The following is a 15,663-nucleotide window of genomic DNA, read 5'->3' as shown; positions in this document are numbered from 1 at the left end:
TGAACAATTACAACTGTCTTCACACATCAAGCCAGAGAGGCATTTAGCAAGAAAATCTGGAAAAAAAGAAAACATCGGACATTAAATAAACTTGATTAACTAATTAGGTCTTTTGCGAGTTCGCTCGTGACTTGTGTGACGTGACTCAAAAACTATGGGTCACGCAGTCACGCAAACTAAACTGAGTAGGGGACCCACAACTACCAGCGCCTAGCTCTAAATTCCGTTGTTTGAAGCCACCGAGGGAACTGGAAGAGAAAATGTTGACATTCCCTCTGTTCTCCGTCCCCCTAAAGGGACGGCTAGTCTATCGCAGGTGACCTCCAGCACTGATCAGGTGTCCCTAGGAGTTCAAGAGTACCCCATTTTGTGTGGAGAACAGCACCGTGAGAGGTAAGCGTCTTGCTCAAGAATCCAACACCATGCTCGATTTAGAATCAAAGAAGCAAAATATTCATCACGAATAGAAATTAGATTATACCTGCCGTTTGACACGCCTCAGTCAAAATTTGCTGCTGAAAAAGTCGAAGGACGCGCTGCAGCTGGGCTAGCGAAAGAACTCTCTGAGTCTGAGTGGGATTCTTTGTTGGAAGAAGATTTTGATTTGAAGGAGAACAGCTTACTGTTGAAAAAAACACATCGGATATACAGCATAAATTAAACAAGGAACTGTTAGAACTACATGTTGTCAAGTAGCGTGGATTTCCGAGCTCCTTTTTTTTATTGTTTTTTTCTTTTTCGTTTTTGAAAGACGCTTAATAGCTGCTTAATGTTTGGGTATTTTGCACCTAAAGAGGCTTTGCTTATGCTTTTTTGTTTGTTTGTTTGTTTGTTTGTTTGTTTTTGCATTAGGTTGTTTAGTTTAATTGTCAACCCATTAAGAAAGGTCAACAGTTGGTATTTAAAAACTCACGTCAGTTTTGCTTTCTTTGTTTGACGCTTAACTACTTTAGCTCTATATTTTATCGACAACGGAGTTTGATAACATCTTTGCTGTAAAAGACAGGTATTCTGATGAAACAAGGGAATAGGTACTTACCTGGGTAGTTTAAAAAACTTCCCCCGTCGAGCTCTCTTGATGTGCTTTTCACAGTAATAGCAGAGACATCCACCTTCTGGATCAACAGGAATGCGAGGCAAATTATAAGTATCTCGAATGGCCTGCAAGCCTTGCAACACGTCACGTGGCTTGATCCCTCGCGCTTTCTTCATCTTAATATCCTTCTGAAGTTCCTGTTTTCAAAAGTGTAAAAAAAAGAAAAAAATGTCAGTTGTTGTCGCTGTTAACGAATAACATTTATACCCATGCCCCCACCACACACCCCGCCAACCCCCACCCCGCTGCTACATAACTGTTTCAATCGCCTGCGACGGAACAAGGAACACTGAGGCTAGCAAGGGAAACAACTTGCACATTTTTCCCTAGTTTCCATCACGCCATATCAGACTTGTGTGGTCTTTCCATAAGCGAACAAATATTTTAGCTTGACTGCACTGCCACGTGCGAAAATACGAACCTTGTTTCCAAAAGGCCTGTTATGCTACCGAAAGCGTAGATACTTTTAATTATTACCTTCCATGTTTTGTAATCCTTGTGGTTCAACACTCGTATCTTTGCGGAGTTGCTAGTTGAAGCACCCCTATCCAAAGACGTCATCGATTCGTCTTCCCGTCGCACCTCTCGCTTGGCCTTAGGACCCGCGGCATCTCTTGGATGAGCGCGGCCTAGTAAAATTATGTCCTTTGCAAAAGCGATTTCTTGAGCAAGGGTTTGCTTGGGTCGGCCTGGGTACTTAAGTGTGCGCTTGATCAGGTGGCGGCACATGGATGATCGTTTGTCGCGTTCTCTGTCCACATTCTCGTTCATAATCATTGACTGTAGAAGGAAAAAACAACATATAGATCTTACTGCGTTGAGCACCCTCAGTCTTCAGAAAAATCCCCACCCTCTTTCTTTCGACAAAGCAATGAAATGTAAAGTAGATAATGAAGTAATGAGAATGAGAGCAATCCATTTACAGATTTGTCATCAATTTGGCTAGCTCCGCGAGAGAGCCTGATATGAATCAAATCATGTGCTTTGATTGGCTCTCCGAACAAGCAAACAATGAACCGTGTTGTACGGTCGGGACTGCTCGTTCTGTCTCGCTAGAAATGGTCTGCCCATGCATAAAACTTGGCTAGTCAAGATGACTGAAAATGGTCTGGTTGTTGCTGTTTTTTTAAGTGTCTTTAGGAACCTTGACCGCGTCTCTGTCCTTACATACGCAAAAGAAGAAATTACTCTTGTGTTCAAGACCTCACTATAGGTCAAAAACCGATATATCGTTTTTATCAATCAGGTGTCGCGACACCACCTAATCGTTTCCCACTAAAAGTTTTACGTCTTCATCAACCCAGCCTTGAAAGACTCTAAAAAAGAAAATGTATGTCTGCCTTTCCATTCGTAACCCTCAATGACAATTTCATACTCTACACTTGTATGTCGCGTACCTTTGCGCGCAAAATGCTCTCAGCCAATGAGTGCTTTGTTTCCTTGGTTTGGTGTTTGATCACAAGCCTCTTTACTTTGTTTTTGTCCACAAGGTTTTTCTTTTCGCCCAGAATCCGTGAAATTGCCGCGTTCAAGTCACTTTTGAATCCACTTAAATCCTGCTCAGATATCAGATGTTTGATGAAACGTCGGTTCTCCAAAGCCTTTCTTCCGCCAGTCAGAACCTTTCCTGAAACGTACACGACACGTGTTTGCAGAAGTGGTCTACAAGCCATTGCCTAACGGAATATGCTTAGGAGTGGAATAATAACCTATCGACGGAGATTTCTCCCCTTCTCGCGTGCGATTTTTTCCCCCGAATATACTGTAAAATGTTTACTGTTATTTCTACAAATATAAAGTAGCTAAAGTCTGCAGTTGTCCACCCGTCTGTTCGTCCGTCCGTTCGTCTGTCTGTCTGTCTGTATTGTTTTTTTTTTTTTTGGAAATCTATTCTGTCCAGACTGTTACCAACCAATTACGCCAATTTTTTTTTTCTTTTCTTCGTAGTTTGTAAGATTAGTGATCTCATTTAATCTAAATACAAGGCCTGGCGTTGATTAACTTTGTTCAACCTCTGATCTTTACCTTGCGGTAAGTCTGTTGATGCTGTTGGCGGTGGAATTGTTGGAAGAGTCAATAGCGGCGTTCCATCTGTGGACAAGAACAGACTGTTCGTTATATTATTAAATTAAAATCAGTTTTCAAAGCTTCCAACTTCTTTTAGTTTCCAAGTTCCAATTCCTATTTTTTTCATCAATGTTAATGATTCCTCTAAAATTTAAAGTATGGTCTGACATGTTAATTTAACCATCAGACGTACTGAGAGAGGGAGGGACGAAAACGATTAGGCCTCCACCACCTCACCCTTCGTTAATTAATTACTTCTTCACCAATTATTGTCCGGTAGTTGAGGTTAATTGCTTGAATGTCAAACACAAACGAAAAGTAAGTTAACATCCTGATCTAGCTAGTAGCAACTTACCTTGGTTGGACTTTTCATTGACAGCAGGCGTCTCTTCATCGTCGTTATCACTTCCCGTAATATCGATGATAGCATCACTTGTTGTCGCATTTTTCATTTCTGCTTCTTGGCTCGTGTAACTCATTTCTCCAAAAGAGGATTCAGATTCAATGTCAGATATCACCGAAGATTCCTCGTCATCATAATCAGGCCCCATCGTTATCACCACTTCTTCCTTGCTTGATTCTTTGTCGGCATCTTTGACTGCACTCAGCACCTCGCTTTCTGATTTGTCTCTTGAGTTGTCAATTTCCTCGTCATCGTCCTCCATAGTTATCACGACTTCATTACGTGCAGCAACAGGTGTCTTACAGGACTCTGTTGAGGAACTGGTACCATCGCTTGCCATGAAGACGCTAAGTGTCGATTCATCGGAAACAGTAGGCAGTAAAGACAAGCTGGGCTTAGATGGGTGTGGCGAGAGTGAGGACGCAAGGGTTGTCTGTTCGGATGATGTAGATAGACCAGGCCTTGGTTGAGTTGTAAACGGAAGAGGACTGTGGACAGTGTTGTCTGTCAGGTCAAAAGCCGTAGCTGATGAACGGGTCTCGATCGCCAAATCAGAATCTCCTACTTCCGTTTCGGATGCCAGTGAGATGCTTGACACAGATGTCAAGGGCGTTTCAGTTGATACATGTAAGTCAGACAAAGACGATGTTGTGAATGAAGAATCCAGGGATTTTGTCTCAGGAATCTCATTAACCGTCCAAACCTCTGTCTTAGGAGTGTCATCGAGTGTAGGAACGGCAATCAATGGAGTTGACCTTGGTGTGTCGGTCAGTGTCCATATTTTCTGTTCTTGTGTCGGATGATCAGGCGATTGAGATAAAGGGACTGATTGTGATCTTCTTGGAGACGTCGTTGGTGTTGCCACAGGACTAGCGCCCTTGTTACGTCTTGTGTTTGTCCGATCAAATATGACTTCCTCCTCGCTCAGTTCTTCACTGAGGTAACCAGTTGAGGGGAAATTTACTCCCATCTCACGTTTATAACGTCGTCGCCATCGTTTCTTACAAATTCCCCTGCAAAGGAAATATATACATTTCGAAATGGAGAAATGTTTGATAACTATAATACCGTTGTATAAAATGTACACGAATTTTAAAACAGTAATTTTCTTCTGAGAAACTGGCTAATTCAAAATACAACTTCCAATATTTAAAATTGCCAAAGTCTAATGCCACTTACATGTATATGTGTGCATGATGCATTTAATCTGGGTGGTGTAAATAAGGGGTATAGCTTAAAAGTGAGAATAAGTGGCATCTTTTATCTTGTGAATAGCTCCAATTTTGTAATATTTATGACATGGATACGTGGGGTATACTTTCAATTAAATAATCTTACATAAAATTTTATTTACGTAACAATTATACTAGTTAGGGGTTATATAAAATAAATATATTATAAGTAACACTGCGACTAGATACTGGGCAGATGTCATAACGCACTAATGTGTTATTATTAGAAACAAACTGGCATACACACGTGCATTTTTTGTAATTTCAAACAGTTAAACTAATCAATGGACACAAATATACGTTCTAAATGCGAATTGCGTCTCAATAACAGCTGCAATAATTTGTAACAATAAGTACTGAATGGATACAATAATTTAATTGCGCTTCAATATCAATGACAAGTTTAGAAAAAATAATCCTCCCCTAAGGCCCGGTTCATACGTCGCATTTCTGCCGTGTCGAATTCAATTCAACGAATTAGATTCGACAGAAATTCGACGTCTAAATCGGCTACCGCATTTCTGCCGCACGTTCGACTGGTCTTGTCGCATTATCCGACAGAAATGCGACACTGATTGAGACGTCGAATTTCTGCCGTGTCGAATCTAATGCATACATTATGTTAATGTATTGAGCATGCGTAAATGTTTTCCCGCCAAAGAAAAAGAAGAAACTTGGCCACTCTCGACCCAGAGCAACCCGAACATATTGCAAAACATACTGCTCCGTTGTCAGCCTTCTCCTTCTCGTTACGTTGGCGGACAATTTTTAGCAAAATTAAAGTCCTTCGTAGCTCAGTATTTTCGTCCGCCATATTGAATACTCTACGTTTAAAGCATTTTCCGCTGACCGACAAACCCGACAGTATAAATTCTGAATTAAGTGCGACACAAGTGCGACGTATGAATTCACAGTCGCATTTCTGCCGCACGTAATTGAATTGAATTCGACACGGCAGAAATGCGACGTATGAACTGGGCCTAATTTACTTGGATACGTTTGGGTATGCTCTCCATTAAAATGAGATCAAGTTTTATTTAGTAGTAAATGCATTATACCGATAGTGAAGCTACCAAAAAAGAGTATTTCAATTACTTTTTACGGTTGTTTAAGCTTTTGGTATGTACAGTAAAATGTTATGGTGAATTAATCCACTGTATGCTCATAATATTTACCCATTTGGAGGAAGGAGGCGCAAAATATCGTAATTTTAATTTCAAAGGAAAAACCGTCTGTCTCTTGACTCTTTCGGTCATTAAAATTTTCCATAAATTAATATAATTAAGTTTTAAAACAAACAGCTATTAGGTACAGGAACTAAAGCAAATTGATTTTGAATTTTTCCACTTAAAAGGTTTAAGAATATTAAGGATCCTAAATTAAAATTCATCCGTTCAGCCGTAGATCAAGTAACTTATTCTCCCTACTGACTAACATAGATTGGTTTTAGATTGTCTGAGAATTTAGCAGTGCGTCGAGACCATATGACGGGTTGGTTATTTAGTCCAATATTGTCAATAGTCGTCATGAGAACATATTTAACGTTACACTGGGTTTTGGAAATTAAAGAACACTAAAATCGAAAACTTACCAAAGTCGACGAGGAACACCAGTGAAAATAAACAATAACATCAAAATCCCTGCCAAGATTCCTGCAATAGTGGCTGCCGGTGAAGTCGACTCTACTGGCTCTTCATCCTCCGATTGTAATTTCTTCTTCTTGATTTTGAAATGTTTTCCTTTTTTACTGTCATCTAACTTGACGGGATCGTAAGCCGCTTTCCAACGAAGCCCTGAAGATGCCTTCACTCCAGGATAAACAGCCATCTTGTGTTGTGGCATTGCTGATGTGCCGGCATGTCGTGTTGACCCTTTGTGTCCATCCACCTTTGGTTCGCCATCTGGTGAAGAACTGTCCTGCTTATCATTACTGCGGGAAGATTTCTGGTCATCCTGTTCAGTAGTGTTGCCTTCTTTTGAAAGCAAATCTGATTCTGCATCAGCCGCATCGACTGACGGAATAACCGTTTCTTCAGTTGGTAAAATCGTCAACTTGAAATGCGCTGTGATTTTCGTCTTGTGTGGTAAACCCGTGATAGATGATGGTGGGGCTTTCTGGAACGCAAAAGCCTCCATGCTTGTGCTATCTTTCAAAACAGAAGCTGATGGAGGCATTCCAGTACCATGTGATGATTTTAAGACGTTGTGTTGTCTTGCCGAACGCCTCATGGCGAACCTAAGTTTTTGCATAGTTGAGACGTTTCTGATCTTGTTATTAGTAGTCCATTTAATGGACTTTTGGGCGTTCTTCAACGCCGGTAAAGCTCTACCGTCCAGTGAGCCGACTCGTTCAACATCAGATGAGAATGAATCCGTAGTCGTTGATATTTGGACGGGAAACTTGTGTTGTTGGGAGCGAAGCGGTACATCAGTAGATCTCGCTGAGGGATTCTTGAATCCGATCACTTCGCTTGAAGACTCTACAAAAAGATGGTTCGGTTCTTCTGCAATTTTAAGAACAGGGATGCAAGTTTAATATGGAAGTCAAAAGACGAATGCAAAAGCTTTAAAGTAAAAAAAAGAAAAGAGAGAGAGAAAAAAAAAAAAAAGATCTGGAGAGATATTGAAATAAATGGCCAAAAATTAAAATGCGGTCAAAATTATTTAATTAAGCTAGGCAGAAAAGCTCAAAAAGTGTTTTGGCAGCCCTCTGGCAGCGCTGGTTTAGAAGTGAGCATTTCTCAAACCGCGTACGTTTTTTGCAAGGAAAGTTCCGACATTAATCTTGGGGTAAAACTAATTAACCATGCAGAAGATTTTGAATGTTATTTACGTTGATAAAAAATTTATCTTAAGCTTAACTTAATGTGAAATATGATTACAAAAAAAGCAAGTAAGAATTATTTGTCCTGAGTTTTGCACGCGTACACTTCGTTCAACTGTAAGCGAGTGCAAGTGATTATTCCAAGTTTACCATAACTTTCATAATCATTTTTATCATTTCCATCGACGTGAATTTTCGACTCTTACCTCGGTGTTTCTGTGTGACAAAGAATAGTATCTTGCAGCCAACGTAAAGAGAAAGGCTTAACGTGCACTGCGGCCTGCCTTTCACCTCCGATTTCTCCAACCATACCCAAACCGGCGTAATTTGTCGATAAAAACGTGAATAATCCGTTGTCTTTTAGACTCAAAATGAGCTGAACGCTAATTTTCAACATCTGTCCGGCTATATGAAGAGTTTCATGCATGCAAACTTGATTTTTTCGTTAGGAAAACTTCAAGCCACGACTATCAAACTCAGAATCGTTATGTTGGAAACTTCGTCACTTTCAAAATAGTAAACCCACTCAGTGCGGAATTGATCGAGCGCCTAGCCAATCAGGAGTTAGCAACTTCGCGATTGACAAGAAAAGAAACCAAATCAAGATTGAAATGTTTTTTTTTTTTTTTTTTTTTTTTTTTTTTTTCTTGCTACTGCTCTCGAAAGTTCTCAGGGGCAAAAATTTACTCTAATTGGAAATTAAATAGCCGACATTTCTTCAGCCTTCTTGACAAAATCGAACAAAAGCAAACGCGCGTAGCACAGGAAAGGGCAGCACTCCCTCTCAATCAGATTAACAAGAAAAACCACACCTTTCGTCTTCAAGGGCGAAATAAATTACGAGGGAGCTGGTATGGAAACAGAGGAGTTCTTTCCCTTGCCTGTTAACTTTTTTTTCGATTCCTATGACGGAGGGGCCTAAACTGTTCCCTTTTCAAAATTCGTCTCTGACCGGCATTTAGATTTCTAATTCGTGTATTTTTCCGCTCAAAGACGTGTTTTCTGATAAATCGTAAAAGCGAATTTAGAAGGTAGGTTCCTCTTACCTTTGCAGAGTGAGCTTGTTACCAGGAAACAAAGAAAGATCAATATAAATACTTTTCTCTTGTCCATTTTGAGAACTGTGTTATAACGCAGCTAGAACCAAATGCATTCCCGAAGGAGATTGAAACATTTGACTTCACAAACGCACACTTTATGACGTCAAGAACGCGCGCGCCTTAACGCCCGCGCCAACGGTAACGCAAGTAACAGTAACGCAAGTTTATAATTATAGCAGACCAAGTGCAAGATACTACAGTTTCTTTTTTTCCAATTCGAAAATTCTAAACTCATTTTGTTGATAATTCTTGCTATTAATTTAGGCTTCGTTGACTCCTGATGAGCGTTTTAATTGTAGCTTATGGACAGGGGCGGGGCAGAAGACTCCTGAAATTTTTGTACTGGATCATCCAACAAAAAGTGACGTCACATCCGGTTTAAACGGTGCCGCGCAGCTCGTTTCACAAAGCGCAGAAATGGCGTTTCGATTGGGGAAGATTTTCTTCTATTTGCAAACCATCAGGTCCGTGTCCTTCCATACTGAGGATAGAAATATCTTGAAGGCACATTTCTTCGACTTTTGAAGCAAAACTGTTGGCAAAAGAGAACAGCTTAGTATTGTTTTGAAGGAAAATAACGGAGAGCCTTCTGTCATCGAATGGCGGATTTTACAAATATTCAAAACTGGTGTTGTTCCGACTTTTGGTTCTTATTGTTCGTGATTCGGTGATAACACTAAGTGCAATAGCCTATAATGTTAACAACAACCTGGATGAAGTATTGCTGGCCATAGTTTGCACTGTATACAACGGGAACATATTTAACAGAAGCCGTTTTTTTTCTGAAAGTGAACACAGTTGAAGCTCTGTATCCACGAGCGTGTGGTGGAAAAGACATGCTGAAGCGTATACTCAAGGTTAGTATCCTATTTCCGTATCTCTTGTTGAATACGGTTTTTCTCTGTAAGAAATAAGCAATGTTGAGAGTTAGAGGCGAACTTTGGGGATATCAGATTTCCCCGGAGAGATCAACAAAGGGGTGAAGCACTCCCCACCAAATTTTCTGGGAGTACCCCCCCGGGTACTGTGAAGTTGTTCATAAATATACATGTATGCTGGATAGAATTCAAATTTTATCCAGTGGTTAATTGTACATTCCTCTGTATTGTCTGAACTGCAATGCTGGCCTGGGGATCAACTTCTTTGGGCAGTTCCAAAAGAGGGGGGTTGGCCTGTTTAGGGTTAGCTCCTTAGCCCTTAACTTTACCTCCGCTTTTGACAGGTACCCACTTCTACTGTCACCCGGGGCGGGGGTACTCCCTTATATGCACTATAGGGGGTATGTGTGGTCCCAAAAGGTATGGTTTTTCAGTCGTTTTGGTCATAAATAGGGTATCAGTTTTGGCCATTTTGGCCTTAAATAGGATATGGGTTTTGTACTCTGGTCTTGAATTGGGTAATGTTGTTTAGAAGAAGCTACTTTTTCATCATTATTGATAAGACCATAAACAAAAGGTTGAGATTTTAAAGATATGTTCTATATATGAAATTGACTCAACAAGAGATGCTGTGGGAACACAGGCTGCTGATGATTGTTTTCACAGCTTTTTTGTTCTTCCAAAGATCTGTTCACAACACCTCATCTTCTGTTAATCTGGTGGGGATACAATGTAGCTCTGTAGCAACAGGACCTTTGTTCATTATTTGATCAATGTTTAAATGGCATCTACCTTCCATCTTGTAAAGAAAGAATGAAAAATGGCTGTCTCATACGCATGCATCAAATAATTCACAGAGGTCAGTTGTGATTGCTCCATTGTGGGTGGGCTGAGAATTCTAGCTTGGTTTGATCTTAAAGTGATTGTTTGCCATTTATTTCCCCATGCATTTGGCTGAATTTGACCCTGCATGACTATTCAAAACCCTTATTGAATAATCAAATGGGCAATATCCCCCTTTGTTTGAATTTCCCTCAGTCATTCAATCACAGTGGGTTTTGCTGAGTTAATTTTCTCTTCTTTGTAAATTGATATTTTTGCTTTAAATTCTAAATTCCTGGTTAGCCAAGCCAAAGTGTTTATATAAAGAAAAGTTGTCCTGCCTGTCAGGGTGCCAAGGCGTGACATGAGCCAAGGCTAGACAACTCACCCACCCCTGTTGTCTCGCAGGCGAGACAGGTTCATGATCCTAAATGTAAGCAGTTGGTTGAATTTTCAAAGAAATAAATGAAAAGTTAGCTTGGCCAGGGTAACTCAGGAGAAGGGTTGTCTTGGGTACCCAAGACCATATAAATGGTCCCTAGTAGGGCCATTCTATTTTATTTCCACACTCCCTCTTCCTCTGTTGACATGAGCTTTAGACGGGGCTATGAAAGAGTTATTTCTGCACTTTTATCTTTTCTGTTAGGTGGTAACTATTGACTTATTTAGTGAGTGTGGCTGGGGAAGGGGGTGTGGATATAAAATGGAATATCTCTAGTTAGCTCTGGGCCCAAGTTGTGTGTTGTCTAACTGATTAATATATACAAACTATACTTTCCAAAATCTTTATGGGTAGGTGTTTGAGAGGATCATCTTATCTGTTCATCACTACAGTGGAACGCCACCTTATGGCCACCCCATTCACATAGCCACCTTGTTATTATGGCCACTTGATTCTGGCTTGAACAAAGGCTCAGTCAGTTGGTCATTTTCTTATTTTAAGAACCCCTTTATCCACACTGTTAATGTGGTCAGATTATTGTGGCCCAGCAACCGGATTAACAGAGTTCCACTGTAATTTAAAATTGTCAGTGTTGGTTGTTTCAAGAATATTTGTACCTCACAGAGGTGAAAAAGGAATTTGAGCTATTACCCACAAAACAAAATTCTGGATCGTACATTTTAAGAGTAATATACACAGTTTATAATAAGCATCAGGCATCACTTTGATAGTGAAGTCCCATAACTCTATTATTTGGAGATTGGTTATCCACTATCCCTGAAATTACCAAGGCTGATATCTCTATTATCATGTCATCAAAGCCATAATATTTTGACACCTACTGTACCAAACACAGTTTCCTTAAGCAGTAACAAGAGTCTTTCTTTAGAAAACCAAAATAGTACTTGCTGCCAGGTGCTTTATAAAAGTATAACCCTTCCAGAAGCCTTCACAAAGTAACATCAGTTGCTAACAATTTTTTTTGTGGCTGATTTAAACCTTGTAATAAATCATACTGACCTGGCCCAAGTTTAATATACATTTTGTTGCATTTAGCTCACATGTTTTCAGTTTAAAGGAGAAGGTCACTCCAAAAAGCTTACTTTTTTTGTCTCCACTTATAGCAAGTGAATATTCAGCATTTCCACTCACCAAAGGTTCAGCCTCTGAAGTGCCTGCTATCCTTAAGAAATTCATCTCGAAATTAAGAAGCGACTTCGGAGGCCACCATTTTGCAACTGTCTTGGCAGCCTGAGGCTGTGTTTATGTGACCTCATTCCGTCCAACTCGAAATTGGTGGGAAGGAGAAGAACCTGCAACTGACTTGGCATCTGTCACAAGGTCAGCAAAATCTATTTTTTTTCCAAGCGATTATCCTCTTCACTATCTTCAATGCTATTATTTTAGAGTTTAGAGCATATTTAGCTCAAAATAACGTCTCAAGAGCAGCCATAACCCAGAGTGGTAGTCAAAAGGCTTGTCGCAAGCCATCAGGACAAAATCTGTCAGACAGAATGATGTCATGAAAACTTGGCCTGGGTGCTTCTTTGGAGGCGAACTTCATAAGGAAAACCTGCACTTTAGACGCTGAAACTTCTGTGAGTGGCTAACCTTAGTGCAAGGTTTTCATTAGCGTTGACATAAAATTTATGTTTTTTGGAGTGAGCTTCTCCTTTAAAATACACACATTAAGACTTAACTCAGTAGCAAGGTACTTCTTGTATGAGCAGTAACAGTATACATGTATCCAAAAAACAAAATATATATTGTCCAAACTCAGTCATGTTAGTAGTGTTAGTGTCTAATGGGTTCCTGCAAAGAGATAATTATACAATCATTCTAGCAACTCTCCTCAATATTCTGGGAGTCTCCCACCTTCCGTTTAGATCATCCATCCCAGGCAAGTTTTGAACCATTGTCCAGATACAAGGGACCATGGCCTTCTAGGGAGAGTGCTTTAAAGTGCTATTATGATGAAATTTGCGGATGTCCTCCATAATATGAGCATAACAGTTTTGTTACCATGGCGACATACTGGGTTTCAACCTTCCCTGATGATTATAGGCTTTTCTGGCCACCTTTGGCTTTCCATTTTGATACTTGCCAATGGTGCATCATCAGCACGATCTAGGAAGCATATTAACAGGCAAGGTCAAAGTCGTAGCCTTGTTTAACGTTTTCAAGCTGAAAATCACTGAATTAGTGAAATCAGGTTAGAGGGGACTGGAAAAGAGCAAGTTGCCATGAGAAAATACAGGCTGTATATAATTTTTATAGCCATAGGTGTGTTTCCTGTAGTTCTAACTATAAGCCTACCAACCTGATGTAATATTGGGTTAAGTGTATGACAACATCAGTCACCTCATTTGCATATTTCTATTTTTCAAACCTACATATCTTTGGAACTGATGCAGATATTTGCAAAGGGTAAACAGCATTTTTAATCTTTTGTGGAATTCTATGTGATACACCTGAAAATTCTGACTCAAGGGGTAAAAATTTAAGGATAGAAGCACTTTAAAGCATTGAGTTGAATTTATGCTGTTGGCAAAATTTTACTGTAAGGTGTCGAAAGGAATTTGGAGGGGAATTTGGTGTGGTTATTGAATTGACAGACGTTGGTTCTGTTATTATTGTCATTATCTTCTATATTTTTGAGGCAGAATGGTGGTTGTCAAAAGCAAAACTGGCAATATCCTCACTGACCTGTGTTTAGATGTTTTTAGGTTTTTGTCTCTGACAATGAAGGTCAATTTGAGTAGTTACACTGTCTTTACAATAGAACATATGGATATTAATAGTATAGTTATATTTCAATATCCTCATACTAAAATTATAGTAATTTTATGGCTCAATTTCTACCTCTGCTTTAATTTGTTTAAACCAGTTTATTTTTTTAAACCAATTTAATTCCATCAAAGGGGAAGGGGGAATCTGAGAGCAACAATAAATTAGACCAACAAATATAAGGACATTTGCAATGGTTGCTTTCATAGCCTAGTGGAGATGAAGTGGACCAAAAAGTAAGAGATCTGATGTTTGAATCTAGGTCTGTCTGTACAAAGACTGTATTGTAGTATAGGAGTATTATGGTAAGTTATCACTTATGTTGGGGGGTTGATATGGGATCCTGGCTGTACTGTTGTAGGGTAGGAATAGGGACTGAGGGGTGGGTAGTGTGTTTGTGATCCTTTTTAAAAACCACTCTAAAAGTGAAAACAAACTGATTTCAATTGAAAAATTTACAGCACAGGTAAAAATGATACATTATATCTTGTTTTTTATAGGTGGTAAATGAGCAAATACCCTCATGATCAAGAGACCTGTCCAAGTGTGATTTTTTTTTACTGATAATGGAAATCATAATAAAGATACAAAGCCACCTTGTTGTGATTTCTTCCTTGACTGTGAATTGCAACCTAACCAAATGTTGCATTCTGTAAGAGGTTTACAAAAATTAAATGGAAAATTAAACTACACCAGTTTGTATTAATTTTATAAGTACTCCTCTCTCCAAAATATATTTGGTATGTTGTCGTACATGTACTGGCAAGAATATAATGTAGAAATTTTATGGGAAATGTTTCCATTTAAAAAATATGCAGCTCAGACACAACAATAATTCTCATTTCTGTGGTGTTTTCTTTGGTGTGAAAGTGTAAAAACAGATTCTATTGAAGAATATAGGAGCTCCTCTGAAAAAGTTTGTTGGTTTTTTTCTGTTCATTTTTTGTTGTTGAACATTTATATTTTCCTATAATCAGTTTCTTCACAGCACATTGTAAGATAATAACTAGCCATAAAAAGGACGTTTTTGTCTCAGAGATCATTTTCAAGATAAAAAAAAAGTGATTTTCATTTCTATTTTTTATTCTCTTTGGCCAGAGACGTATTGAGAATTTCCCTAAAAATATCACAAGGTACAAAGGAAGGGGCAAAAATAAAAGTTATGTTTTCATTACCAGTTTGAGTCTCTCTCCGAAGCTGCAAAGTATGGTTATTTTATACTGTTGTGGATAACGTTAGGCCCATTTTAATTCAAAATACGAATGGGAACTTACATTGTTAATCACACAATCCCTTAAATTGGCTCTGTTTTGTTTTTTGCTTTTTTCCAGAAAACAATTTGAACATCCTTGTTACACAAGGAGAGGTTGGGGGGGGGGGGGGGGGAGGTATTCTACATAGTTTTAAATGGGGAAGCTCCACCTCAAGGTCCAACCCCTTAATACTGTATCCCTAATACTGTATCCCCTTAACGTCTTTGTTTAATTACTGTATTCGCACGAGTACTCTGCCCAAAGAATGGAAAATGAGTAATGTCACCCCCATCCATAAGAAGGGCGATGTGACCGATAAAAACAATTACCGACCAGTCAGCGTTATCTCTGCAATCTCCAAACTATTTGAGAAAGTGCTGTTCGACCAGATGTACGCCTCCTTTGCACCAATTTTCTCGCCCAACATGTCGGGTTTTCTTAAGGGACACTCCTGCGCTACAGCGTTGATCAAATTAACAGATGATTGGAGACGCGCACTTGATGAAAAAAAAAGAAGTGGGTGTAGTTGCTATCGATCTCTCCAAGGCCTTCGACTGCATTTGCCACAATCTGCTGCTAGCAAAGTTAAAAGCGTATGGCTTGCAAGAACCAGCCCTACAACTTTTAAGATCATTTTTGCATGACCGTAAACAAAGGGTAATATGCAATAATACGTGCTCTAGCTGGTCACTTTTACAGTGCGGCGTCCCGCAGGGAAGTCTCCTTAGCCCCTTACTGTTTAACATCTTTATGAACGAC

At 39.4% G+C, this 15,663-nt stretch overlaps 1 protein-coding gene and 1 long non-coding RNA gene across 2 annotated transcripts; one reads left to right on the top strand and one right to left on the bottom strand.

Moving 5' to 3' along the window:
• Positions 1 to 467: 467 nt before the first annotated feature.
• LOC110057851 (uncharacterized) lies at positions 468 to 8,762 on the bottom strand. The gene is made up of 8 exons (XM_089280891.1): positions 8,669 to 8,762; positions 6,390 to 7,308; positions 3,519 to 4,579; positions 3,122 to 3,187; positions 2,494 to 2,723; positions 1,574 to 1,876; positions 1,040 to 1,233; positions 468 to 622 (listed from the first exon to the last, which is right to left on the bottom strand). The coding sequence occupies exons 1-8, from the start codon at positions 8,733 to 8,735 to the stop codon at positions 499 to 501; spliced, it is 2,964 nt and encodes a 987-aa protein (XP_089137017.1). The 5' UTR covers positions 8,736 to 8,762; the 3' UTR covers positions 468 to 498.
• A 265-nt stretch (positions 8,763 to 9,027) lies between these two features.
• On the top strand, positions 9,028 to 14,341 carry LOC149096364 (uncharacterized). The gene is made up of 3 exons (XR_016204498.1): positions 9,028 to 9,579; positions 11,989 to 12,205; positions 14,152 to 14,341. It is a non-coding gene; the product is annotated as an uncharacterized LOC149096364 (long non-coding RNA).
• The last annotated feature ends 1,322 nt before the right edge of the window (positions 14,342 to 15,663 follow it).

Source organism: Orbicella faveolata, unplaced genomic scaffold, assembly GCF_042242905.1.
Source record: "Orbicella faveolata isolate gen_17 unplaced genomic scaffold, um_ofav_v1 contig_48, whole genome shotgun sequence".
NCBI classification, from domain to species: Eukaryota; Metazoa; Cnidaria; class Anthozoa; order Scleractinia; family Merulinidae; genus Orbicella; species Orbicella faveolata.
This window is presented reverse-complemented; position numbering and strand designations above follow the sequence as displayed.